At 39.3% G+C, this 20602-nt stretch overlaps 1 protein-coding gene across 5 annotated transcripts in view; it reads left to right on the plus strand.

Annotated features, from left to right (window-relative positions):
- Positions 1–20318, plus strand: part of kif21b (kinesin family member 21B) — a 65105-nt gene extending 44787 nt beyond the window's left edge. For 3 of the 5 annotated variants that reach the window (XM_034218298.1, XM_034218295.1, XM_034218297.1), the window contains exons 26-34: positions 2333–2371; positions 5025–5161; positions 5363–5543; positions 5799–5963; positions 6756–6873; positions 7001–7171; positions 12691–12890; positions 13961–14087; positions 15146–20318. In XM_034218298.1, the coding sequence (XP_034074189.1) occupies positions 2333–2371; positions 5025–5161; positions 5363–5543; positions 5799–5963; positions 6756–6873; positions 7001–7171; positions 12691–12890; positions 13961–14060 (1111 nt within the window). In that variant the 3' untranslated portion in view covers positions 14061–14087; positions 15146–20318. The remainder of the gene's footprint in view (positions 1–2332; positions 2372–5024; positions 5162–5362; positions 5544–5798; positions 5964–6755; positions 6874–7000; positions 7172–12690; positions 12891–13960; positions 14088–15145) is intronic. The other 2 variants (XM_034218300.1, XM_034218299.1) reach the window with 2 other exon arrangements.
- Positions 20319–20602: the final 284 nt, after the last annotated feature.

Here is a 20602-nt window from a genome sequence, read left to right on the forward strand (position 1 = left end):
ACTGCTCTAGAGGAGATCTGCATGGAGGAATGGGCCAAAATACCAGCAACAGTGTGTGAAAACCTCGTGAAGACTTACAGAAAACGTTTGATCTCTGTCATTGCCAACAAAGGGTATATAACAAAGTATTGAGATGAACTTTTGTTATTGACCAAATACTTATTTTCCATCATAATTTGCAAATAAATTCTTTAAAAATCAGACAATGTGATTTTCTGGATTTTTTTTTTCTTCTCATTTTGTCTCTCATAGTTGAGGTATACCTAGGATGAAAATTACAGGCCTCTATCATATTTTGAAGTGGGAGAACTTGCACAATTGGTGGCTGACTAAATACTTTTTTGCCCCACTGTATATATATGTATGTAAGCCTATATTTTTTTTTGTTGCCAGAAATTTAAATAATTTAAACCATTATTTATTTTTTGCTTTCAATTTATTTACATTACTGACACTGACCTTGTGATGATGACAAACTTCATTATCACAAGTATTAATTCAAAGCTATATTGAGCCAATCTCTTCAATTTCTTAATAAACAGAAAGCCAGTTGGAATTCTGTGTAATTTGGGGTCAAATTAGTCATTGTGATGTTCACAAGTGAATCTTTGCCAGTACAGAAATCAAACATTAAAATGTTTTTGTGATGTTGGGGAGCATTCTGCCTCGGTTTTTCGACCGTATAATATGTGAGGAGATTGGCTGCCTAGGAGACATGGATCAGGCATTTGACACAGATTTGAAAGACACATTAGAATGAGGAAAATTAATTTCAAACCAAGTTTTCATGTTGTCTGATGGATAAAGAGGCTTTGCATCCCAGAGCCATTTTTTAATCTTTGCATTACATTTGCATCTTCTGAAAACAATGAATTTTAAAAGGATTTGTCTTGAGAGTGTGTAAGAAAAGCTGATGCTATCACTATGCTAATAAATACTGTGGCCAGCCGTGAATACCAAGAGATGGAGGAATTTTAATCACCTTTTTAACACTGTTGTTCCCTCCAGACACATCCACAACCATTTAGTTTTATTATTTCATGCTCAGAGTGTAAAGCACAGCAGGCTCTCATGGTGACAAACATGAGGCTATAAAATATTTACAATATAATAACATTTTTATTGCCCGGTTACACACAGTGGAGGTACTGTATTGGTATGGTCTGCACTCATTCCCTGGACAGCTTTAAACAGAGCCTCCTAGATTTTCCCTTCTGTTAACCCTGTTTGCGGTTCCTTATGTTCTTTTCTGCACTAATCCCCTGTATATGTCTGGAAGGAGTAGATATGTTAGTAGACACTGGCGTTACGGAAGTCATATATTATGGCTGCATATATGTAAAAAATGTATGTGCAGTTTGTTGAACCCCTGTATGACTACCTTGGCATCAGTGTTTCCTCCTTCACTACTTCCTTCTTTCTTTCAGTACCTCTTCTCTACCTTGTTCAGATAAATTATTTAACTTTTAAATTTGCACTATCTGCCGAGAGTTGGATGTAAATGTGAGTGTACAGTAGGCTAAGTTAGCTTAGCAGAAAGACTGGTAACAGAGAAACGGCTAACTTAGCTTTAACAAAATCTTAACAAAATCCAACTGCTAGCTTTTCTAAAGCTAAAAAATAAACACACCTGTCTTTATTTGTTAAACCACTAATTGTTGTTTCCACACATTGCATTTTGAACAAAAATAAAATACAATCTTTTTAGTTATGAGCTTTAGAGTTGCTAGTAGGCAGATTTTATAACCATCAGAAAGAGCCATGATTGTTTCCTTTTTATGCTAAGCTAACCTGCTGCTGGGTGTAACTGTAGACTGAACTATCAGACTCAAGAGTGGTACCAATTGTCTCATCTAACTCTTGTCAAGGAAGAGAATAAGCGAAAAGTCTTAACATTTCCTTTAAACATTTAACTTTTAACGCCAACACAACTATGGAAAACTCCCCTTAACCAGCCATTGTTGTGGGTTTACTTACAGTAAACATGCTTAACCAAGGAAAACATCTGCAGACAGCGGTCAAGAATAAAGCCTGTTCAGTGGTTTTAATTGGAAATAATTCCTTACATTTATTATAGCGCTTTTCCAGATGCTCAAAGAGCTTTACAAGAAGCACATGTCATGGCAAACTGCCTGTTAATCACTGGACAAGCTTTGTTTTCTGACAGATTTTTCCTGCCAGTTTGCTCACTGCTTTTATATCTAAACCCCTTCCTCCAGTCACTCCTCCATTTTAACCCTTTGCCAGTAACCCTTCTGTCTTTCCTTAGTGTGGTTAACCCTTTCCTCTTCCTGCCCCTTCCTCCCCTCTCCTGCTCCTCTTCTGCCTCCAGGTCGGATGACAGCGACTCCTCGCTCTCCGAGGTGCTCAGGTAGAGGAACTGTGTTTGTCACTCTCTGTATTTCCCGTTTGCCTGTTAACTCACCTGGTGTCGTCTCGTCTCCATCGGTTATCAGTACCTCCTTTTCCTCCTTTGCGGTCGAGGTGGCTGTGGTGCATGTTCTAACCACATGCAGCTCTCTTGACCTGCCGGCCTCTTCCCACCTGTGATGTTGGGTTGCTCTGTAATGTTGCTCGCACACAAGACCTGAATGAACCGTACCACTTTTCAGCAGGCTGAAGCAGGAAAAAAGTAAATAAAAAAATGTATAATTTATTTTTAAAGAAGCATCTTTAAATGAATCCAGACAGTTTTTCATTCCTTTGAGACAAATATAATACAATGATTTAGTAATGGTAAAAGCAAGGTTTCCTCTTCTTCTCTTTCTGGTAACTCTATTTCTGTGCATTGATGCTCCTCTCACCAAGGCTGTCTGGTTTTCTGTGTATTTCAAAGAGCACAGTGTGAGATCCCTCCATGTTTTCATTAGTCTGCCGGTCTCTTGGTGCTTGGCCCTGCAACAGCCATTAGCAGCCCTCACATTGCACATTACGCAGCACACTATGATATCTTCCACAGATGCTGATAGAATTGATGGAACACTTTCTGCCATTTGGACCAGCGCCATGTTGTGAAATAGAGTGCTGCATTAGGCAATACTATAATATGTACCGTTTAAAGTATGTAAAACAGAAGATAAACTATTTAAAAAGTATTCAAAATAATGCAACATAATGGTTTATCGGGAAGGTGAACAAAGTACTTGTAATTGGTTTATTAGTAAGGGCTCTGGTTCATTATAATAACATAAGCAAAATTATGTTTTATTCATATAAAATATAAATGAGTCATAGCTTCACACTTTACTGCTCCTTTGTTTATTATAACCAATGAGGATAGAGCATAAGCACTTTCTTAATCATACATAATGATAGCATTACCAGCCTTAATTTAAGAGTGATAAAGTTCATTCAAATAAAGCTAAACCTAAAATTCTTCTTCTACAAAAATCATCATTCCCTTTTCCTTTTGAATCATTTAAAAAAAAAATTCCACATTTTGTTTTTAAATTAAATGAATGAACATAAATCTGTGAAATCACATAAATCAACAGACTCAGCAGAGTGGAGCAAACTGTGGGATGCTGATTACCAATCACTTATAGAGTGTCTTGATCATTGATTTTTGGGATCATTTTAGGACATCTCTAGTCACATGTTTGGTTTCCCACTCTTATGTTATCAAATAAATACCTGTGTTCTATCGTCAGTCTTTACTAAATGAAATTGGACCAAAATGAGGGTGGGACAGATCGATGAGATGCTCCGATAATTCTATACACCTGCCATCACAGTCACTGTTTGCAGCTCTGCAGAGGAGCAGAATCTAATAATCTGACTATGATATCAACTTGATACATCTCTGCACCCTCATGTACCACATACTCTTTTCCCAGAGGCTCTAAAAGGCAAATGGTTGTGGAGTTGCTGAACTGAGTCAGTTACCAACTGACTTGTGGAGAATGAATGTTGCATGTGGTGATTGTGACATCTCACGCCATTGTGCTGTGGTTTATTTTGAGTTGCAGGCTGCTATGTAGTTGGTTTCCCAGCCTGTGGCTTATTCTACACAAGTTGGTTTTCTTTTGTTTGTGAGTTTTGGCAGACATGCATGCAATCTTTTTTCATTGGTTGATGAATGACAGTGTTTTATTTTGGTTGGCATTTGCAATGTTAGGTAAGATACGCAGGCAGTATGGTTTAATATTTAATTTAGTTGTTGTGTGTGTGCTGTCACGCTGGGATATGTGCAGGCACAGACGAGGAGCATGTTGCCATATTTGACAAGTTTCAAGCACACCCTTCTGTATTTTTCTTACTCTGTGCAGAAACAAAACCTGCCCCGAGTTCTGTGTGTATTCACAGATTCTCTTTTTCCTCCTCACATCCTCTGGCTTTTCCTCACTGATTTACTCTCTACCTTACCCTCTCACACAGATATGCACTCACATACACACTATCCACCACTGGTGTTATTAGGAAGCCCACCGGGGACCAATTTTCCCACATTCCTCCCTCTTGTTCTTCTCACCCTCTGCCTGCTGTCTCACTCCGCTGACTGCTCTCCAGGCACTCTTGGTCTCTCGTCTGTCAGTGGGACATCGATTTGGGGTGAGAGGAGGGCAGAGGTTCAGCTAGAGAAAGGGAATGCACATATAACAGAGGGGAGGCTGTGTGTGTTTTTATGCATGTATGTCTTGGTGTGCGTGTAAGTGTAAGAGAGAGGGGGAGACAGAAAGACAGGAAGAAAAGCCGCTCTTACTGCTCTAGTGCCTTAATTGGGCTTGTCTACAACAAAAGCAGAAAGGGTGATTCAATGGAGCAGGTGGGATCAAATAAACAACAACAGGAATTTGAGTGATTGTATTTGTGTATAGTTATTTTAACGAGTGTGGATCATCTTTATTTTTTCAGTATGGGTTGGTATTGTCTCTGTATAATAGAATGAATGTTTGTGTTTTTGTGTGCATGTTCGTAATCTGTCTGTGATTTACATAAATGCTCATGTAGATATGTGGAACGAAATCTCCCTCACTGATTCATACTGACAAGACTGTGACATCAAATGCGTGTGTGCATTTTAGGGGTGTGATCAATCCCATTGGGGGTGTGAAGGGGGGTCGGACGGCGCCCCTGCAGTGTGTTTCTGTAGCCGAGGGCCATTCAAAGCCCGTCCTGTGTGTGGATGCTACCGATGAGCTGCTATTCACTGGATCTAAAGGTACACATACTGAACTTTACTAAACTGTATAAATACTTTTTTAAAGATCTTTTAAATGGATATTATTTGCGTTGAAGAAAGTAACAGGATAACTTAAGTGTTGTCATATGAAAAGAAATACAGCGCTTTAAGATTAGATCAGCATTTTGGAAAATACCACCCTCAAGATAGTTATTGAACATCCCTTCTCTTGTCCTGCAGATCGCACCTGTAAGATGTGGAACCTGGTAACGGGTCAAGAGATCGTCACCCTCAAAGGCCACCCAAACAACGTAGTGTCCATCAAATATAGTCCTTCCTCCTGTTTAGTCTTCTCCGTCTCCACCTCCTTCATCAAGGTGTGGGACATCCGAGACTCTGCCAAGTGTGTCCGCACGCTCACGTAAGTTTCCTCCCCGCAACCAGCCAGATGAAACTGTATAATATTTAATAGAAGTGATTTAAGGATAGTATGCTTTTTCAGTTCAGTGATGTGTTTCAATATGCAAAAAAGTGGCAAATTAAATTTTGAGAAATATGATATGAAACGCCTCAAGCTGAATTGACTAATTGGAAGTTCTGCTCAGTACACTTGTCTCTGTTCCCATTTATTTCTCCACCTCATGTCCCCCTTATACTCTTCTCTTTACCCCCACAGTTCGTCTGGACAGGTGGTCTCAGGGGATGCCTGTGCGGGCACCACCACCCGCACGATCACCTTTGCACAGGGCGAGTGTCAGATTAACCAGATTGCCCTGAACCCATCAGGATCCGTGCTCTACGCTGCTGCTGGGAACACTGTTCGCATGTGGGACCTCAACAGGTACATTTATTAATCGACGCATAGGTTCATTTATTTATGTAACTACTCCTCTTAAGTGTTTGTTTAAGTATTAAGTACTGCTCGTTGCTGTGAGGAGCAGACAGGGCTTCCGTGATAGCGATACAGATACAGCGAGAACAAGCGAAACTCATCCTGAGCACACACAAACACTCACAGCCGAAGTAAAAACAATAAGTGTGGCTTGATATTGAGTAAGAAAAAGGTTTATAATGCTGTGAGCATGGGTCTGCGGAGAGCATTTCTCCACCATCCCAACTTTAGCAGTCCGAAAAACGTTTACCCATTTAAACAGTCGTGGTAGATACGTGTGTTCTTGTAGACGTGGATGTATATATTCGCTTGTCAGATGTTAATCAACCAAAGAGCCGATTCATTCTTGAGTTTAAGAAGGCTGTCAACAGAAAGTGCATGAACTCAGCGCTGGTGTATACATGTTTTCTACAATGCAGCCAGTGAAATCCATCTACATCCCAGTCTTCCCCTTAGTTTTTATGCATCCAGAGGGAAATTATTAACAGATTGGATGAGACAGTTTACGCTGAGGGGCTCAGACCCACCTAATGATGCAAAACAACCCCCAGAAATGAAAAATGAATGTGTTAAACAGTCTGCCTATGGCATCGCTGCGTTTCAGCAGTTTTACCCCACCCGAGAGACGGAAAGTGATTTCATATGTTGAAACCTTGAAAATCAGATTCTTGTAAGTAATGAATTTCACAGTCCTTTGCCTCACCTCCTTTACGCGTGTGTGTATTGTGTGTGTGTGTGTAGGATGCAAGGGATGGGGAAGCTGATGGGCCACATCGGCTCTGTCATCTGTCTGACAGTAGGACAGTCTCTAATGGGCAAAGATCAAGTAATCACTGGCTCCAAGGACCATTATGTCAAGGTACCACAGACACACACTAATGCATAGACAAACACATATTCACACACTCAGATTTTCAGACCGTACCTGAGTGTCACAGATGTAGATTTACATCTTTTAATATCCCCTTTCCCTGTTCTCTCCCCAGGTGTTTGACGTGACAGAGGGAACTATGGGTAATATAGGTCCAGCTCACAACTTTGAGCCTCCCCATTATGACGGCATCGAGTGTTTGGCTGTTCAGGGAGATGTGCTGTTCAGTGGGTCCAGAGACAACGGCATCAAGAAATGGGATCTGGGAGAACAGGAACTCACTCAGGTGTGTGTTTGTGTGTGTGTGTGTGTGTGAGAGTGTATTTGCCTGCATGTGTAGTCTGTGTTTTTAGTTAGATTTATGTTTCCACGATGAAGAAGAGTCTTTTAAAGCCTGAAACTTGTCTTTTACCAGCCGGAAAATATAGCAATACTTGCTAAGAGTTACCTAAAAGGAAGGCTGCATGTGTTGTATGCTCCTACACAGTCTGTGAGGTCAGAGGGGTCGAGTACAGTGGGGATCAGAAGGATTTTATATGCATGTAGAGTTCAAACATCAAAGTTTAACACCCTGGCTGTGCTACAGTGCTGCTCCTGATGCTACGTGCCAAGAGCCTGCAGCATGCTGAGTCCATCGTTCTCTGCCATTAATTCATGATCTTTTGACCCTTATCAGCTTGTGAGCCAGTCTTTCCATATGCTGCACGTAGAGCAACAGATAGAGGGCCAACACAGTATAAAAAGAGCTTTGGGAGATTATTTTGGGATTCCTATCAGTACATCCCCCAAAACAACACAAAGTACAGATGAGGCTAATGAGCATGTAGTATAGCACATTTTGACCTAAAGGTGGCGCTAGAAGGAAAGTCAGAAAAACAGTTTATGGTGTCGGGGACATGAATGTGGCAATCCATCCAATAGTTTGTGATTTATTTCAGACGGACTGAAATTGCCATTGATGAAATGAAGAGCTAATAAAAACTGTTTGTTGCAACCCTATTGTAGACATTGGATATTTCTAAAAAGTCACTCTCATAACAGTGCAACCAATATTCAAAGCCTTAGTCCTTGCCGCAGCAGCCCAGCGTTTGACTGCCAACCATCGACCTTTGTAGCATGTCACCCCCTCTCTCTCCTGCTCTTAAGCTATACTATCATTAAAAGAGGACAGTTTTGCCCATACAGCCCCTGTTGAGATTGTATTGTACCTGTTATCTGACACTTGCGTGACAGATCAAAACTGTGCTGTCCGTTGAGCCTCTGGTTGGTGGACAGCTCCCTTCATGTCTCCCAACATAGGCCGTTCCCTCTGTGGAGAAAGTCAATAGTGCCGTCATGTGCAATGTGGCAGGTATGCAGTGAGTCAACATCAGGGCGTTAGAGCCCACACGCATCAGATCCACAGGTACCGGAGAGGAAAGTGTGTGTGTGTGTCTTTGTATGAATGTGTTGATTGCTGCGCTAGTGTATCTTTTGTTCCCACTGCATATGTTAATAATGCATAATAATGCACCTTGTGGGGGGATGTGGCTTACTCATTTGCATGCACCGTAATATGCATATTAAGAAGCACTTTCTTGTTGTTTGCATGAGTTCTATTTAGCCTTTGTTTATCCAAACAGAAAAATTGAGCACATAAGACATTAGTATTTCCATTCAAAGGCTGAATAAAACAACTCAGTGGGTGCTGTGGTCTGCGGCAGATGACTTTAACCTCATTTGTGAATCAGCCAACACAATCCATTTTACAGCCTCTCTAACCCAGTAGTCTCAGTCTAATTATGTAATAGGATCAAATTGTGGCTTGGGGTACAATAGAATATATTAGTCAGTGGACTCTGCCTCCTCCAGGATTGCTGCTGCAAGCTGTTCTGCTCCGACCCACCTGTTAAAATGCATACTCCATAAGGTGTTCTTTTGGAGGAATAAGAGAAGCAATTTGTTTATAATTACTCTACACTGAAGTTTAGTCATTCCCTGTTGCTTGATAAATAGTATAACTTTGAACATTCACTGTGTTTGGCTTATGCAACAGTTGCTGCAGTGTGGTGTTGCTCTCTGTGAGGTGTTGGATAGCAGTAACACATTTTTACCCACTGGTGTAAAGTTGTTACAGATGGCGGGTTGGATGTATTATATACAGTATGAGCACTTATTCTTTATTTTTAGAGTTGTTATTCCCTTTCTTAAACTTCCCCAATATCAGTGGATTCAGGGGCAAGGAGAGGAATTGCCCTCCTAAGGTTTCCTCTACAGTATTTAACATTTTTGTTAATGAATAATCTCTAATTTCTCAAAAGGTTTTTGGACTTAAGGTCCCAACTCTGCTGCCTGCCGTATTTAGGGAGTTATCAGCCGACATAAAGGAAGCCTCGAATAGATTATACTGGAATGGGGCTATTTTCAAACCCATTTAATATTTATATTCAACTAGTTTATGCATATGTGTCAACATTTACATTCATTTTCATGACAAGGAGGAAACACAGAAAATGTTTAATTTATAAGAGAAAATAAAAAGTACTCCTAAATAAACAAAATGCACATAAATGAACCTCATAGCATTCTGTAATAACTTATGCTTGATTAAGTTTCTATGAAACAGCCAACCTGCTGAGATAAGACGATGAATAAAAGACAACCCATTATGAATTTTCTGGCTGATGGTTTTGACATATGAGAGATTAAAAGATCTGATAACAATATATCAGCCAATATTGTTTTTTTCCTATGGTGAAGCTACTGCTTCTAAATTACTTACAATTATTTTCTCTTTTGCTTTTCTGTACTGATGTTTCTTTTGTAATTGTGGGCTACTCAAACTTTAAAACTAATCAGGGCTGCAGGAAATGAGGAAAATATGCAATTACGTTTTTTGATTATCACAATAATTATGTAACTTACTAGACATACAAAAATAATACATTTGACTCAGTTATGTCGTTCTGCAGCTTTTCTGTATTTTTTACAACACAAAACACTGCTTGTTAAATTACAAATTAAAAAACGATTGGATATTTCTACAGGTAAAGAAATACTGAGATACAGAGTGCAAGTTAACATTGAAATGACAATAATAAAAGACATTATGCAGCCCTATTACTAACATATTATTGACCAACTAATATCAGAGTATATCGTTTATTTATATCAACCCAGCCTGCATCAGTCTAGCTCTAAGGAGTGAACGAGTGAGAGTAAATGGCTAAGAGATCCTTGTTTTCTGCAAACAGGAAGGCCACATACACTTCAAAACAGTTGAATGCAGTGAATCCGTTCTCTGCCAAAGGACACGAACATAACCTTTACAAACTTTAAATTAACTTTTGTGTAAGCAGCATCAATCTAAGTATTCATTCCACCACTGCTGCTCATGTTTAGTAACCAATTATTCTTCCATCTTTTATCCATTTGTATCCATTTGCTGTTTCTGAATGGATAGCCTACTTTCTAAATGGAAAGCAGGAGAATGGGTTGCCTCAATCAGTACTTCTCATTTTGTATGTTGAACCAGAAATTGTTAAGAGTCAAGCTGTGTTTAAAATACACCTTCATATAGAGTTGCTCTAAATCAGTGGTTCTCAACTGGTCAGGCCTCAGGACCCACTTTTTTCTTTGTCAATAAATGGCGACCCGAAATCTATTCAACAAAAAATCGTGCTGTAATATATACGCTTTTCAGCAAACATTATGAATGAAAGTGAAGTACAGTGCATATATCCCTTATATCCCTTCACAGAACTAAAGAAAAATTAAAAAAGGTTTAATGAGATGATGGAATCAAAGCTGAACTGTGTAACATAAAAAGGCCCACATGCTGAAAACCCAACCCCAGCAGGGGGGTCTGGGGGGGATTCTCCCCCAGGAGATTTTTAGAAATACTAACATATAAACTACGCATTCTGGTACACTCTGAGAAGAAAATAAATAAATCTATTACTACCCGACATTTTAATAATATTTTATGCCATTGTTTGTTTTTCACTTTGTTCTGACAGCTTGCTGCTCCTCACAGAGAGAAGAGCAAAGAGGAGATAGTCTGTGTGAATTACTTTAAATTGTGGGTAAGGGTAGATAGCCCCCATTGTTCTGTGACCTGTCAATCATCAAACCGGGGGTCATATTTCATTATGTGTTCATTTTTATCTGAAGTTACCATGGATGTATAAAGAATAGTTCTACCGCAAAGTCCGTGTGGAGTTCCGGCAACAATCATGATTCTGATCAAAGGCCAGAAGACTCGAAAAAACATCAGCAAAGATGTTTCATTGAGAAGATGATCACTACGTGACAGAAGTTTTCAAAACTGTTTCTGGTCTCCAATACTTCCAGTCCAACGCCTTCTGCATGCACAGCGTTAGAAAATCTGGCCTTCAAAATAAAAGTTTGACTTTTTTCAACAAAAAAAAGATTGTTTAAAAAAAAAAAAAAATGTCTTCACTCACACATCTACTTGAAAGTGGGTCGCGACCCACCAGTTGAGAACCACTGCTCTAAATGATATGGTTCATTTCAAATTATAGGCATTTGGATAATGTCACACAGTATTATAATCTTTCTTGACCCTTGACTATTTCTCCGTAACAAAAATGTTGGAGCTGTGTTTCAAGGCAAAATACCTTCAGTTCAATAATATTCATTTTCTTTTTCCTCTGAAAGTTAAAGAGGAACGCATGTATTTAGGTGTGGCTGTCTTCTGTTTAGATCACAATAAATGGGGCTTAAATAGACCTGAGTTTAAAGTCATATAGAGGAGAGCAACTGCAGTAGGGTAAATAAATCAACATGAAAACAAATTAGTATTTTTGTGCCTGATGGAAACATCGATGGAAAGGAACTTGGAGTGTTATTTTGGCTATGTTCAAAATGCAAATTGAAAGTAATTAATGTGAGAAGCAAACACAACATGAACAAGTAGACAAATGTTTTATCACCATGTGTTCCTCGCTTTTGAGCTAAATTAATTTAAAAAAAACAGCAAAAGCCAAAGTTTGTTAAAGCTCTGTGAAAAACAAAATTTGAAGAGACTGATTATGTTTAACATCCAATCTCTGCAGTGCTGTGTGATCACAGACATGGTTCAGTCTGTTCTTTACTGTCTCTTTAACCAATACAGAAATGCGTGATAAAAAGTGAGATGTTTGTTCAGAAGCTATGTGTCAGAGGTTTTGTCAGTGTGTTACAGTTTGTTCCTCGCAGGATGAGTTTAGAGACGAGCGGAAGGAATAATTAATCCCCTCAATGGCAGAAAATAGTACTGTTTGAATCTCTTAAAGGTCATATAGAGATTAGGTTGGCCAATCGGGTGGGAATTACTCATAAATTAACGTTTACACTTGCTCTGCACTTTCAAATGAAGACAATTGCTTCCTAACACTTTAAGACTGTCCACCAGTGCACATTTAACTGTCTTTTTAAAGTGATTTCTCCAATAGCTTAATGAAATAGTGGCTCATATCAGTGTTTCTATCTATACCCAAGACAGATGTATCCATTTCCAGTTTATGAATCTTGTTTGAAGCCATTGTAAAATACTCAACGAGCAGACACCTGAGCTAAGAATAACTGCGGTACTGTGTCTAAATACAGTATTAATGAGTTTGTTGCCTAGCAACGACATGCATTGTCTCTGCAATAATACCCAACTGTACTGACAATAGTTTACATGTATGAGAAAATGAACATTGCTGTTATTTTAAGAACAAAAGAACCAGATGACTAACACTCCTGTAGTTTTGATGTAAAAACCGTAGATGTAAGATCATGATCTCTGTCTGACTTTATGTCTCTGCTTTGACTCCACAGCAAATCCCCAATGCCCATAAGGACTGGGTCTGCGCTCTGGCTTATGTCCCGGGTCGGCCCATGCTGCTGAGCGCCTGTCGGGGGGGCATGATGAAGGTGTGGAACGTAGACAACTTTACCCCCATAGGAGAGATCAAAGGTCACGACAGCCCCATCAATGCTATCTGTACCAACTCCAGACAGATCTTCACTGCGTCCAGGTAGGAAGGGTTATGTGTACTGCAACACCACTGATCCAGAAATGTTTTTTATTGCAACAGTGTAAAATAGAAGTGTTGGTATCTGTGGTATTCTTCAAATTTAATTTAATTTTTTATATATTTTTCGAGGATTTTCAATTCAATCCAAGAAAAGACCAAACCAAAAATGCACTGATTCAGTAGCAAGTCTTGCCTGCCAATTTATCATAGAGCTGGATGAAAACCATTATTTATCTGCTGCTTTAAATAATCACTAGAGCACCTGTTTTATTGACATTTGCTAAAATAACAGTGGCAGTAGATTTTTTGGGAATCATTTAGCCTTTAAAAAATATTAAACATGTCTGAATTAAGTCATTTAAGATTCAAATCATCAGTAGGAACAAGTATGCTCGTAGCAGAGGGCCACATATAATGTATTCAGAACGTTTTGAAAGATGAACCTTGGTTTTTCTGGAATATGTTGACAATAGCAAACATATATATATATATATATATATATAATGCCAGCTTTATCAGAAGGGAGGTTGGATAGTTTGGAGGTTGAACATAATGAGAGAAAATGTGAGTGAAATACCAGATTATGATCCATTCTCTTTTAATCGCAAGCATCTCATCTGTAGTGGGTGTGTGTCAGCGTCTGTAGCTCAGAGAGGGTCAAGCTACATCCTGTTTTTCTCTAAAATGTGTGTTTTTAAATGGTTGCATCAGACTGTGTTAATGGTTGCTGACTGTGTGTCTGAGTGGGACATCCTGTGTTCATCCTTCTTTTCAGCTGGTGGGCTTTCACTGAAGATTACTAACTTTTTATTCCCCCGTCTTCTATCGGTCTTTTGCTCATCTGAATCACTGTATCACCTCTGTCTGCTCTTCTGTAATCTTTACACATATTTCCTCTTGTCCCTGCTTAAACTCTGCCTTCCCACCCTCCTGTTGTCCACCTTCCTCCTCCTCCTCCTCCTCCTCCTCCTCCTCCTCCTCCTCCTCCTCCTCCTCCTCCTCCTCCTCCTCCTCCTCCTCCTCCTCCTCCTCCTCCTCCTCCTCCTCCTCCTCCTCCTCCTCCACCCCAGTGACTGCAGGGTGAAGCTGTGGAACTATGTGCCAGGTTTGACCCCATGTCTTCCTCGCCGGGTCCTGGCCATCAAGGGCCGAGCCACCAGCCTCCCATGACTGCTTCACCAACCCTCCCTTCCTCTGGTACTCTCTTAACTAATGTCCACCCTTTTTCTTTACCTTTTCCGGTAGCTCCTGTCCTGTTTTATCCCTCTTTTCATTTGTGTTCCAATTCTTCTATCATTCTTTTCTTTGTCTGATTGTTGTTGTTTTTTAACCTGCTGCCGTTTTTATTTTTAAACTTATAGGCTACTGTGTTTGTTTTCATGCAGATCATTGCCACCTCTAAGACAAACAGTTTATCAGAGATTGAACGAGTGACTCACAGTGCTGTTCAGAATATAACAAACTCTAGTCTGCTGAACCTGTTATACTCTTTTGGAATATGTCAGAGTTAAAGGAGAAGATGGATACCGCTTTCAAGTCTGGCTTATAATATAAGGCTATGAGCACCAAACACTTATCCTAGCATATAGACTGAACACGGGGGAAATAGCTAACCTGGCTAGCTGGAATTAGCCAGTCCAGCATGTAACCCCCCATACAAAGCAACTTACACTACAGTTTTCATTGGATTGAACTAAATTAGACATATTTCTCGATGCTAAGCTAACTGGCTACAGCTTCTTATTTATCGTTCAGACACAACGATATAAGGATCATTTGAATGTTATTCTGAAATACAGGGTTGCGCAACGAAATGTCACAGTGTGGCAGTTTATCCTACACAAGAAAACACGACAAAACAAAAACAGTAGATAATTCCTGTGTGGCATTTTTTAATATCAGTAATTTATTTGTAATTGTATCAGTAAAATGTAAACAGCAACAATGATGTGAATTCTGACAAACTTTTTGATGGCATACTATACTGTACTCTGCTTATTTTATGGCATCTGTGACTTTTATATTAGATTTAAATGACAATAATCTTTAATGAATTATATGTGTGTGTTTGTGTGGGCATATGTGTGTGTGTGTGAAGTGCACTTTAAGGCTGATTTGATTGTGCCGTGTCTGATGCATACTTGATTGTTTTCAAAGTCAAGACTGCCTGACTGATGCTCTGTTATTTTCTCCATTTGTTTTGTTCCCCTTGCATCCCTTTGCTCATCCTCAAAACCTCTTTTGTCTCTCTTTAGTGACACGACAGTGAAGATCTGGTCGTCAAAGGTGTGGAGGAAGAGGTGACAGCCCTGAGTGGTTCCTTTGTCGGCCATCTTGCTGCAACTTCAGCCCCTGATCTGTGACTTGCTCATTGAGCTGTGAAGCAGAAAACACCATTTCCAAGGCGATCACAGTTTTTTGTTCCTTGACAAGGTGCAAATTGAACCGAGACAGAAGATTCTTTCAAAGGCATAAAAGTATTTGCCTTTCAGATTGTGAAAGTGCCATTCAGGTGTGATGCTACTTGGGCAATAAAAACTGCATCACTCGGAAAGAAGAATTTCTCTCTTGTGACAAAAAAACAACCACAGCCTGTTGTTAAAAAGAAAGAGCCCTTCTGTCCTCTCACCAAGGTCTCAGAGTCCTTGTGGAACAGTGACACATGAATTTGCTCAGAGATGTATTTTTTGTGTCCGAAGGTTATAGCACGAGCCTCATTAAAATCGGCAAATAACGATTTGGGACACCTTTTCCTGCTTTCCTCCATTCAGGACTGTGAGTGTTGTAACTGTTCTGAACATACTGGAGAGTCATGTTTCGGATCTTGAATAACTGGAAAATTACATTAAACCACCACTGGATGTTATGTTTTCAAAACCCGGAAACACCCTCAAGGCGCTCTCAGTATGTCACTGAAACTTTGTTGTGTTTTACAAGTCTTGTACATTTTTAATGACTTTTACTAATTTATTATTTTCCCTCCTTCAGCTGTTGAGGTAGGATGGAACATTTGTACGGGTCTCTGTTCAAACACCTGGTGCTTGACATTTTGAAGTTTGGATGTGTCCTCTGTGGCCTCCCTGGCTATAAGACTGTCTAACTGCTGACCCTGCAAACAGGAAAGCACACTTCCAGTAGCACAACTAAGGTAACACTGGCCCTGGAGGATCCCACCAGATTGTGATATCTGCTCTACCAAGTGCTAACTTTGGCAAAAATAAAAATACTCCCTGCAGATGCACATGACACAGACAACACAAACCTACAGCACACACTCCGAAGACATGAGGCCAAAGTGCCAGATCATTATCTCGACCATCGTACAGTATGTGTCTCTTACCTGCCATTTATCCTCCACACAATTGGTAATATAGCAGCCCTATCAGTTCCCCCCCGCCTGCTTTCTGCTCCGCTCTGATCTTCAAGGTTTGTGACCGTATCAGACTGACCAGCCTTACTGAGAAGTGCACCTCCTTCCCAGCTACTGAACCTCTCTTGGAAGCCAATTTAATTAGAGGTCTAGCAACTCTACCGACTGCTTTTCAGGCAAGATTACTTGGGGGGAAAGTAGGTCATAACTGAGAAGGATTTATTTTTTAAATCCCAATTTTCTTCCACCCACACTTTGCTGCTACATATAAGGAACAGGAAAAAAACGTCCTGTTCTGGTGCACTGGAATCTGTTTATGTGACAGATTGTGTGTGCACACATGCACAAACTGATGACACACACAGACACATGAGTTCAGTGGATGTTTCGCTTATCCATCTTGTCTGATGGGTCTTGGCGTCCCTCACTGTGTCTCTTTAATGAAACAGATTCAGCAATGCACTGACACAAACATATGCTCAAACATACACTCTAACAGGCTACATTGATTCAATTATGTTTTGTTCTCATTACAGAAAATTGCATCTGCATAACTTTCAGTTAATGAACTTAGGCCTTTTTTGTATACGTTCAAAATGACATGCAGAATTAAAACCTACGGCTTGATAAATCCCAATTTGTTTTTTAGTAAAATGTCTAAAATCTTACTCCTTCTGTTGAAAGACATATTTTTCATTTAGGCAATTAATGTACTTTTTTTTTTTCATAAGCCCAGATATATATGTATTCTAATTAAACAACAGCTGCTGAAAATAGTTATTACTTTCAAAACATCCTCTATGAATTCTCCTCCAAAAGGAGACTGCACCGCTGGTGGTTGATGTAGCCAACATCAGTTTGAAGCTGCTTTCCTTTTCCAAAAAGCAATGACTTGGGTTTTGTTACTATATTGTGGGAAGGGCGGGGTTATTGAAGTGAATGCAAATGTGTGTATGGGGATGATCTGTGGAAGCGTTCCTGGAATTATTTTGTTGCCATTGTTAGAAACTCAGGTAAAGGTTGAAGGATAATTTTGGCCATATTTTAGTCAGTACTTGACCCTGTGAATAAGGTAGCTTTCTGAATTGACCAAATGCCTTGTTTGAGAGATTTTTTTTTTTAATGGTACTATCATGTATAACCCCCTTTTTGTGAAAAAATTAATTTCAATGATTAGTTTTTGCATTTATTTCCCTTTACTTGTTATATATGAACGCTGCTTTTTTTGTAAAAAATGTACGTAAAGTAAACAACATCTTCCAAATCTGGCCAAAGCTGCACGTCTTGCAACTCTGAGAGGATGTGCACTGAGTTTTTCACCTTAAGTACTTGTGTGAAGTACTTCAAGAATAATTGTATAATGGTTAAACTGGAGAGGAGAGAGTGGTAGAAAAAGTGGTTTGTAGGGAAATGAACCTTCACATAATGGGTTGTATTCTTTGACCTCTTGTCCGCGTCCACTGGGCCCCTTGCTGTACATTATGTATTTATCTGTGCTCATTAGCCAAACTGACCTTGCTCACAGAGCTCTGTGGTGTTTTTTTTTAATGCGATAACAATTCTCAGACAGCCTTTATCTCGTTTGTTTTCTCTGGACAGAATTATTTATTGAGAAGTTTTCGTAGTACTGTAGCTTTAGGCACTTGCCTCTTCATGTGCTTGTACATTTACTAAAATATGCATGATGTTGGTGCTGCTCATTTGTTGATTGGTCACCTCAAAACATTAATTTTCTATTGTCAATCTTGATGTGGATTTGCTATCAAAATCTTTGAAGAATTGGCCATTTGTTTGGATTCTGAAGACACGACAATTGTGTGCTTCACAAAAAAATATGATATGGTCTTTGATCAGCCCCACCCAAAGTTACCCTGACTTCTGAGACTTGTATTCTGCAGATATCACCACTTCATTACTTGATGATGTGTAAATAGGTGTGTCATACTTTTTTGTTTGTATATTGCAGAGGAGATTTAGTGGAGGTTAACTGACGTCTTCCTCCTCAGCTGGCCTCAGAGTAATCTCTGCAAGTTAGGATTTACATGCACTTTGGATAATGAACACTGCTGTGAATACTCTGTGAACTGTTTTCCAGATATGTATTAAGCCTTTTAGACTTAGTTTACAAAGATGGGGTTTATGCGGTCAAAACAACTCTTAAAGCACTGTAATTGTGCGTAAAAGATCACGTCTTTTTAGCTTTAAAGTAGGTTTAGAAACCAAATATATACATGTTTGTGCTCATACAGTATGTAAGATGACAGTCAAGAAGTAGAAGGGCAGTCCTCATTATGTCCCTGCCTTTAACGTCCCTTTTTATAGTAAACCTGAGAATGAAAATTATTCTCTTTGACAGAGCAGCATGCACACCTTTGTAGAAGCTCAGGAGAACCCCAGCCCTCCTTATTTCCCCGGCTGTAATTTGGACATTTTTCTTAATAATACTGACCACAAACAGGCCATATTACTCCATGAAGGATATAATCATAGACAAAGGATGACAACATCTAACCATTATCTATTTCTATTGCAAAAGTAGACTGTGGAAAAATCCTAGCTGATGAAATGTCCTTTAAGAAAAGGATATTATCACCCAAAATGTACCATTGAGCATGTGGTATTTTTTGATCAATACCTCTCAACGACTTTAAATTGGTACACCAGCTGGTGACAATGTTTTGTAGCCCAAAAAAAGTCCATTGAAGTTTCTTGTATCCCCTATTGGCATCTAGTTCAAATTACAGAGCTTTAAAGCCACTAAAAGTGTAATTCAACATTTCTGTGAACCCAATTGGTTGTATGACCTAATTTGCTAAGCCCCACCCCCTAATTACTGTTGCTACGCCTGTCAAGCATTCATTTACAGAAAATATACAGGTTACAATAATACCTGTCTGATTTACCAGTAAAAAAAAACGTAATTTAAAAACAATGGGTCCTCCATTATGCAGAAAAACCCAATCATAGGTTTTAATGCTTTTTTTAACGACTATGCTTAACCCCACCAAAGAAAATACTTTTGAAAAAAATTACGAGTTTGCTAAAACAAATTATGTCTATAATAACAATTATTATTTTTTAAAGAACCCCTTGAAACTCTTTCATACATTGCTTTGCACATATTAAAGTCCTGTTAACAATGTTTTAGCATGTAGAGAAATCAAAAAGCTTGACAGGTTCACTGTGCATAGAGACAGTTGCTAAGCTATGATTGGACAATAGCTGCTCACAGGCGCGGATTAGCAAATGGTCAGTTGGCTAAAAGCAAAACAAAGACATTTTTTATCAAAATCAACATGGCTGTAAGCAGTCTGGTGTTAGATCTGGGACCTGAGGACAGATAGAGGGAAGCTGCCGTTGAACTGATTGTGTGATTACCACCTGTAGCATTTCCAGCCCATGCCTCCCTTCTTATGACCTCGAGGAAATGAACTCAAAGTAGTCAACTCAACTTCAGCCTTGTGCCTCAGCCAACGGGCCTTACTGCCTTAAAGAAACAGAATGTGTATGTAGGACATTGATAATCATTAATTGAATATCCTGAATCTGTAATAGACTTATTCTGAAGATTGTAGATTGTCCTACAGATTGTGGACCTCCGTTCTAAGTCAGATAACGTCGCAGCTCACTTTATCAGTACGGCTGAAGAGACTTTCAACTTTGCCTCGGGCTGCAAAGGGGGATGGAATCGCATTTTGACACAATCACACAAGAGGGCAATCGCTATCACACATCGACACGCAGCTGCTCAAGTCATTGTCCCCAGGCGTGTGTTGTCATATCGAGCTCTCATATGGTAATACAATATATGGCCGTCTGTTAAATATCTACTCATGGGACATAAATGCAGGGTCAAAGGTCATTTGTGCCTTTTATTGCACAGATAGCTCCCTCTTAAATGAGTGTAAATGTGTGTACAGTTTTGTTTTTATGATAATGTGCATGTGACCAAGCCATGTAAAATAATAACTGTAAATAATGTAAGTAAATAATTAATGAAGGATCCAACATTCCCTCAAGAAAATAAACAAATTAAAAACAACTGTCCTTTGTGAAAATGTACTTGTTTTGATTGTAGTTTGGATCAAAAAGATTAATATTTGTTAGATTAAAATAGATTTTTACAATTACACTCCTGTGATTTTGAATAAATTAGTTTTTTCCGATTACTTGGATTCTTATTTCCCCAGCTGTTTAAAGCTAACAACATTAATCCCGCCTCTGTTTAATGGTCAGACCAAAGCAGCTGAGAAGAAAGACGAGCAGGTTATTGATCATTGAACGGGTTGTAAAGGATGAGATGGAGGCATGGGGAGATGTTTTTCATCCTGAGGCATTTCTT

This window comes from Gymnodraco acuticeps, unplaced genomic scaffold (genome assembly GCF_902827175.1).
Source record: "Gymnodraco acuticeps unplaced genomic scaffold, fGymAcu1.1, whole genome shotgun sequence".
Lineage (NCBI taxonomy): Eukaryota > Metazoa > Chordata > Actinopteri > Perciformes > Bathydraconidae > Gymnodraco > Gymnodraco acuticeps.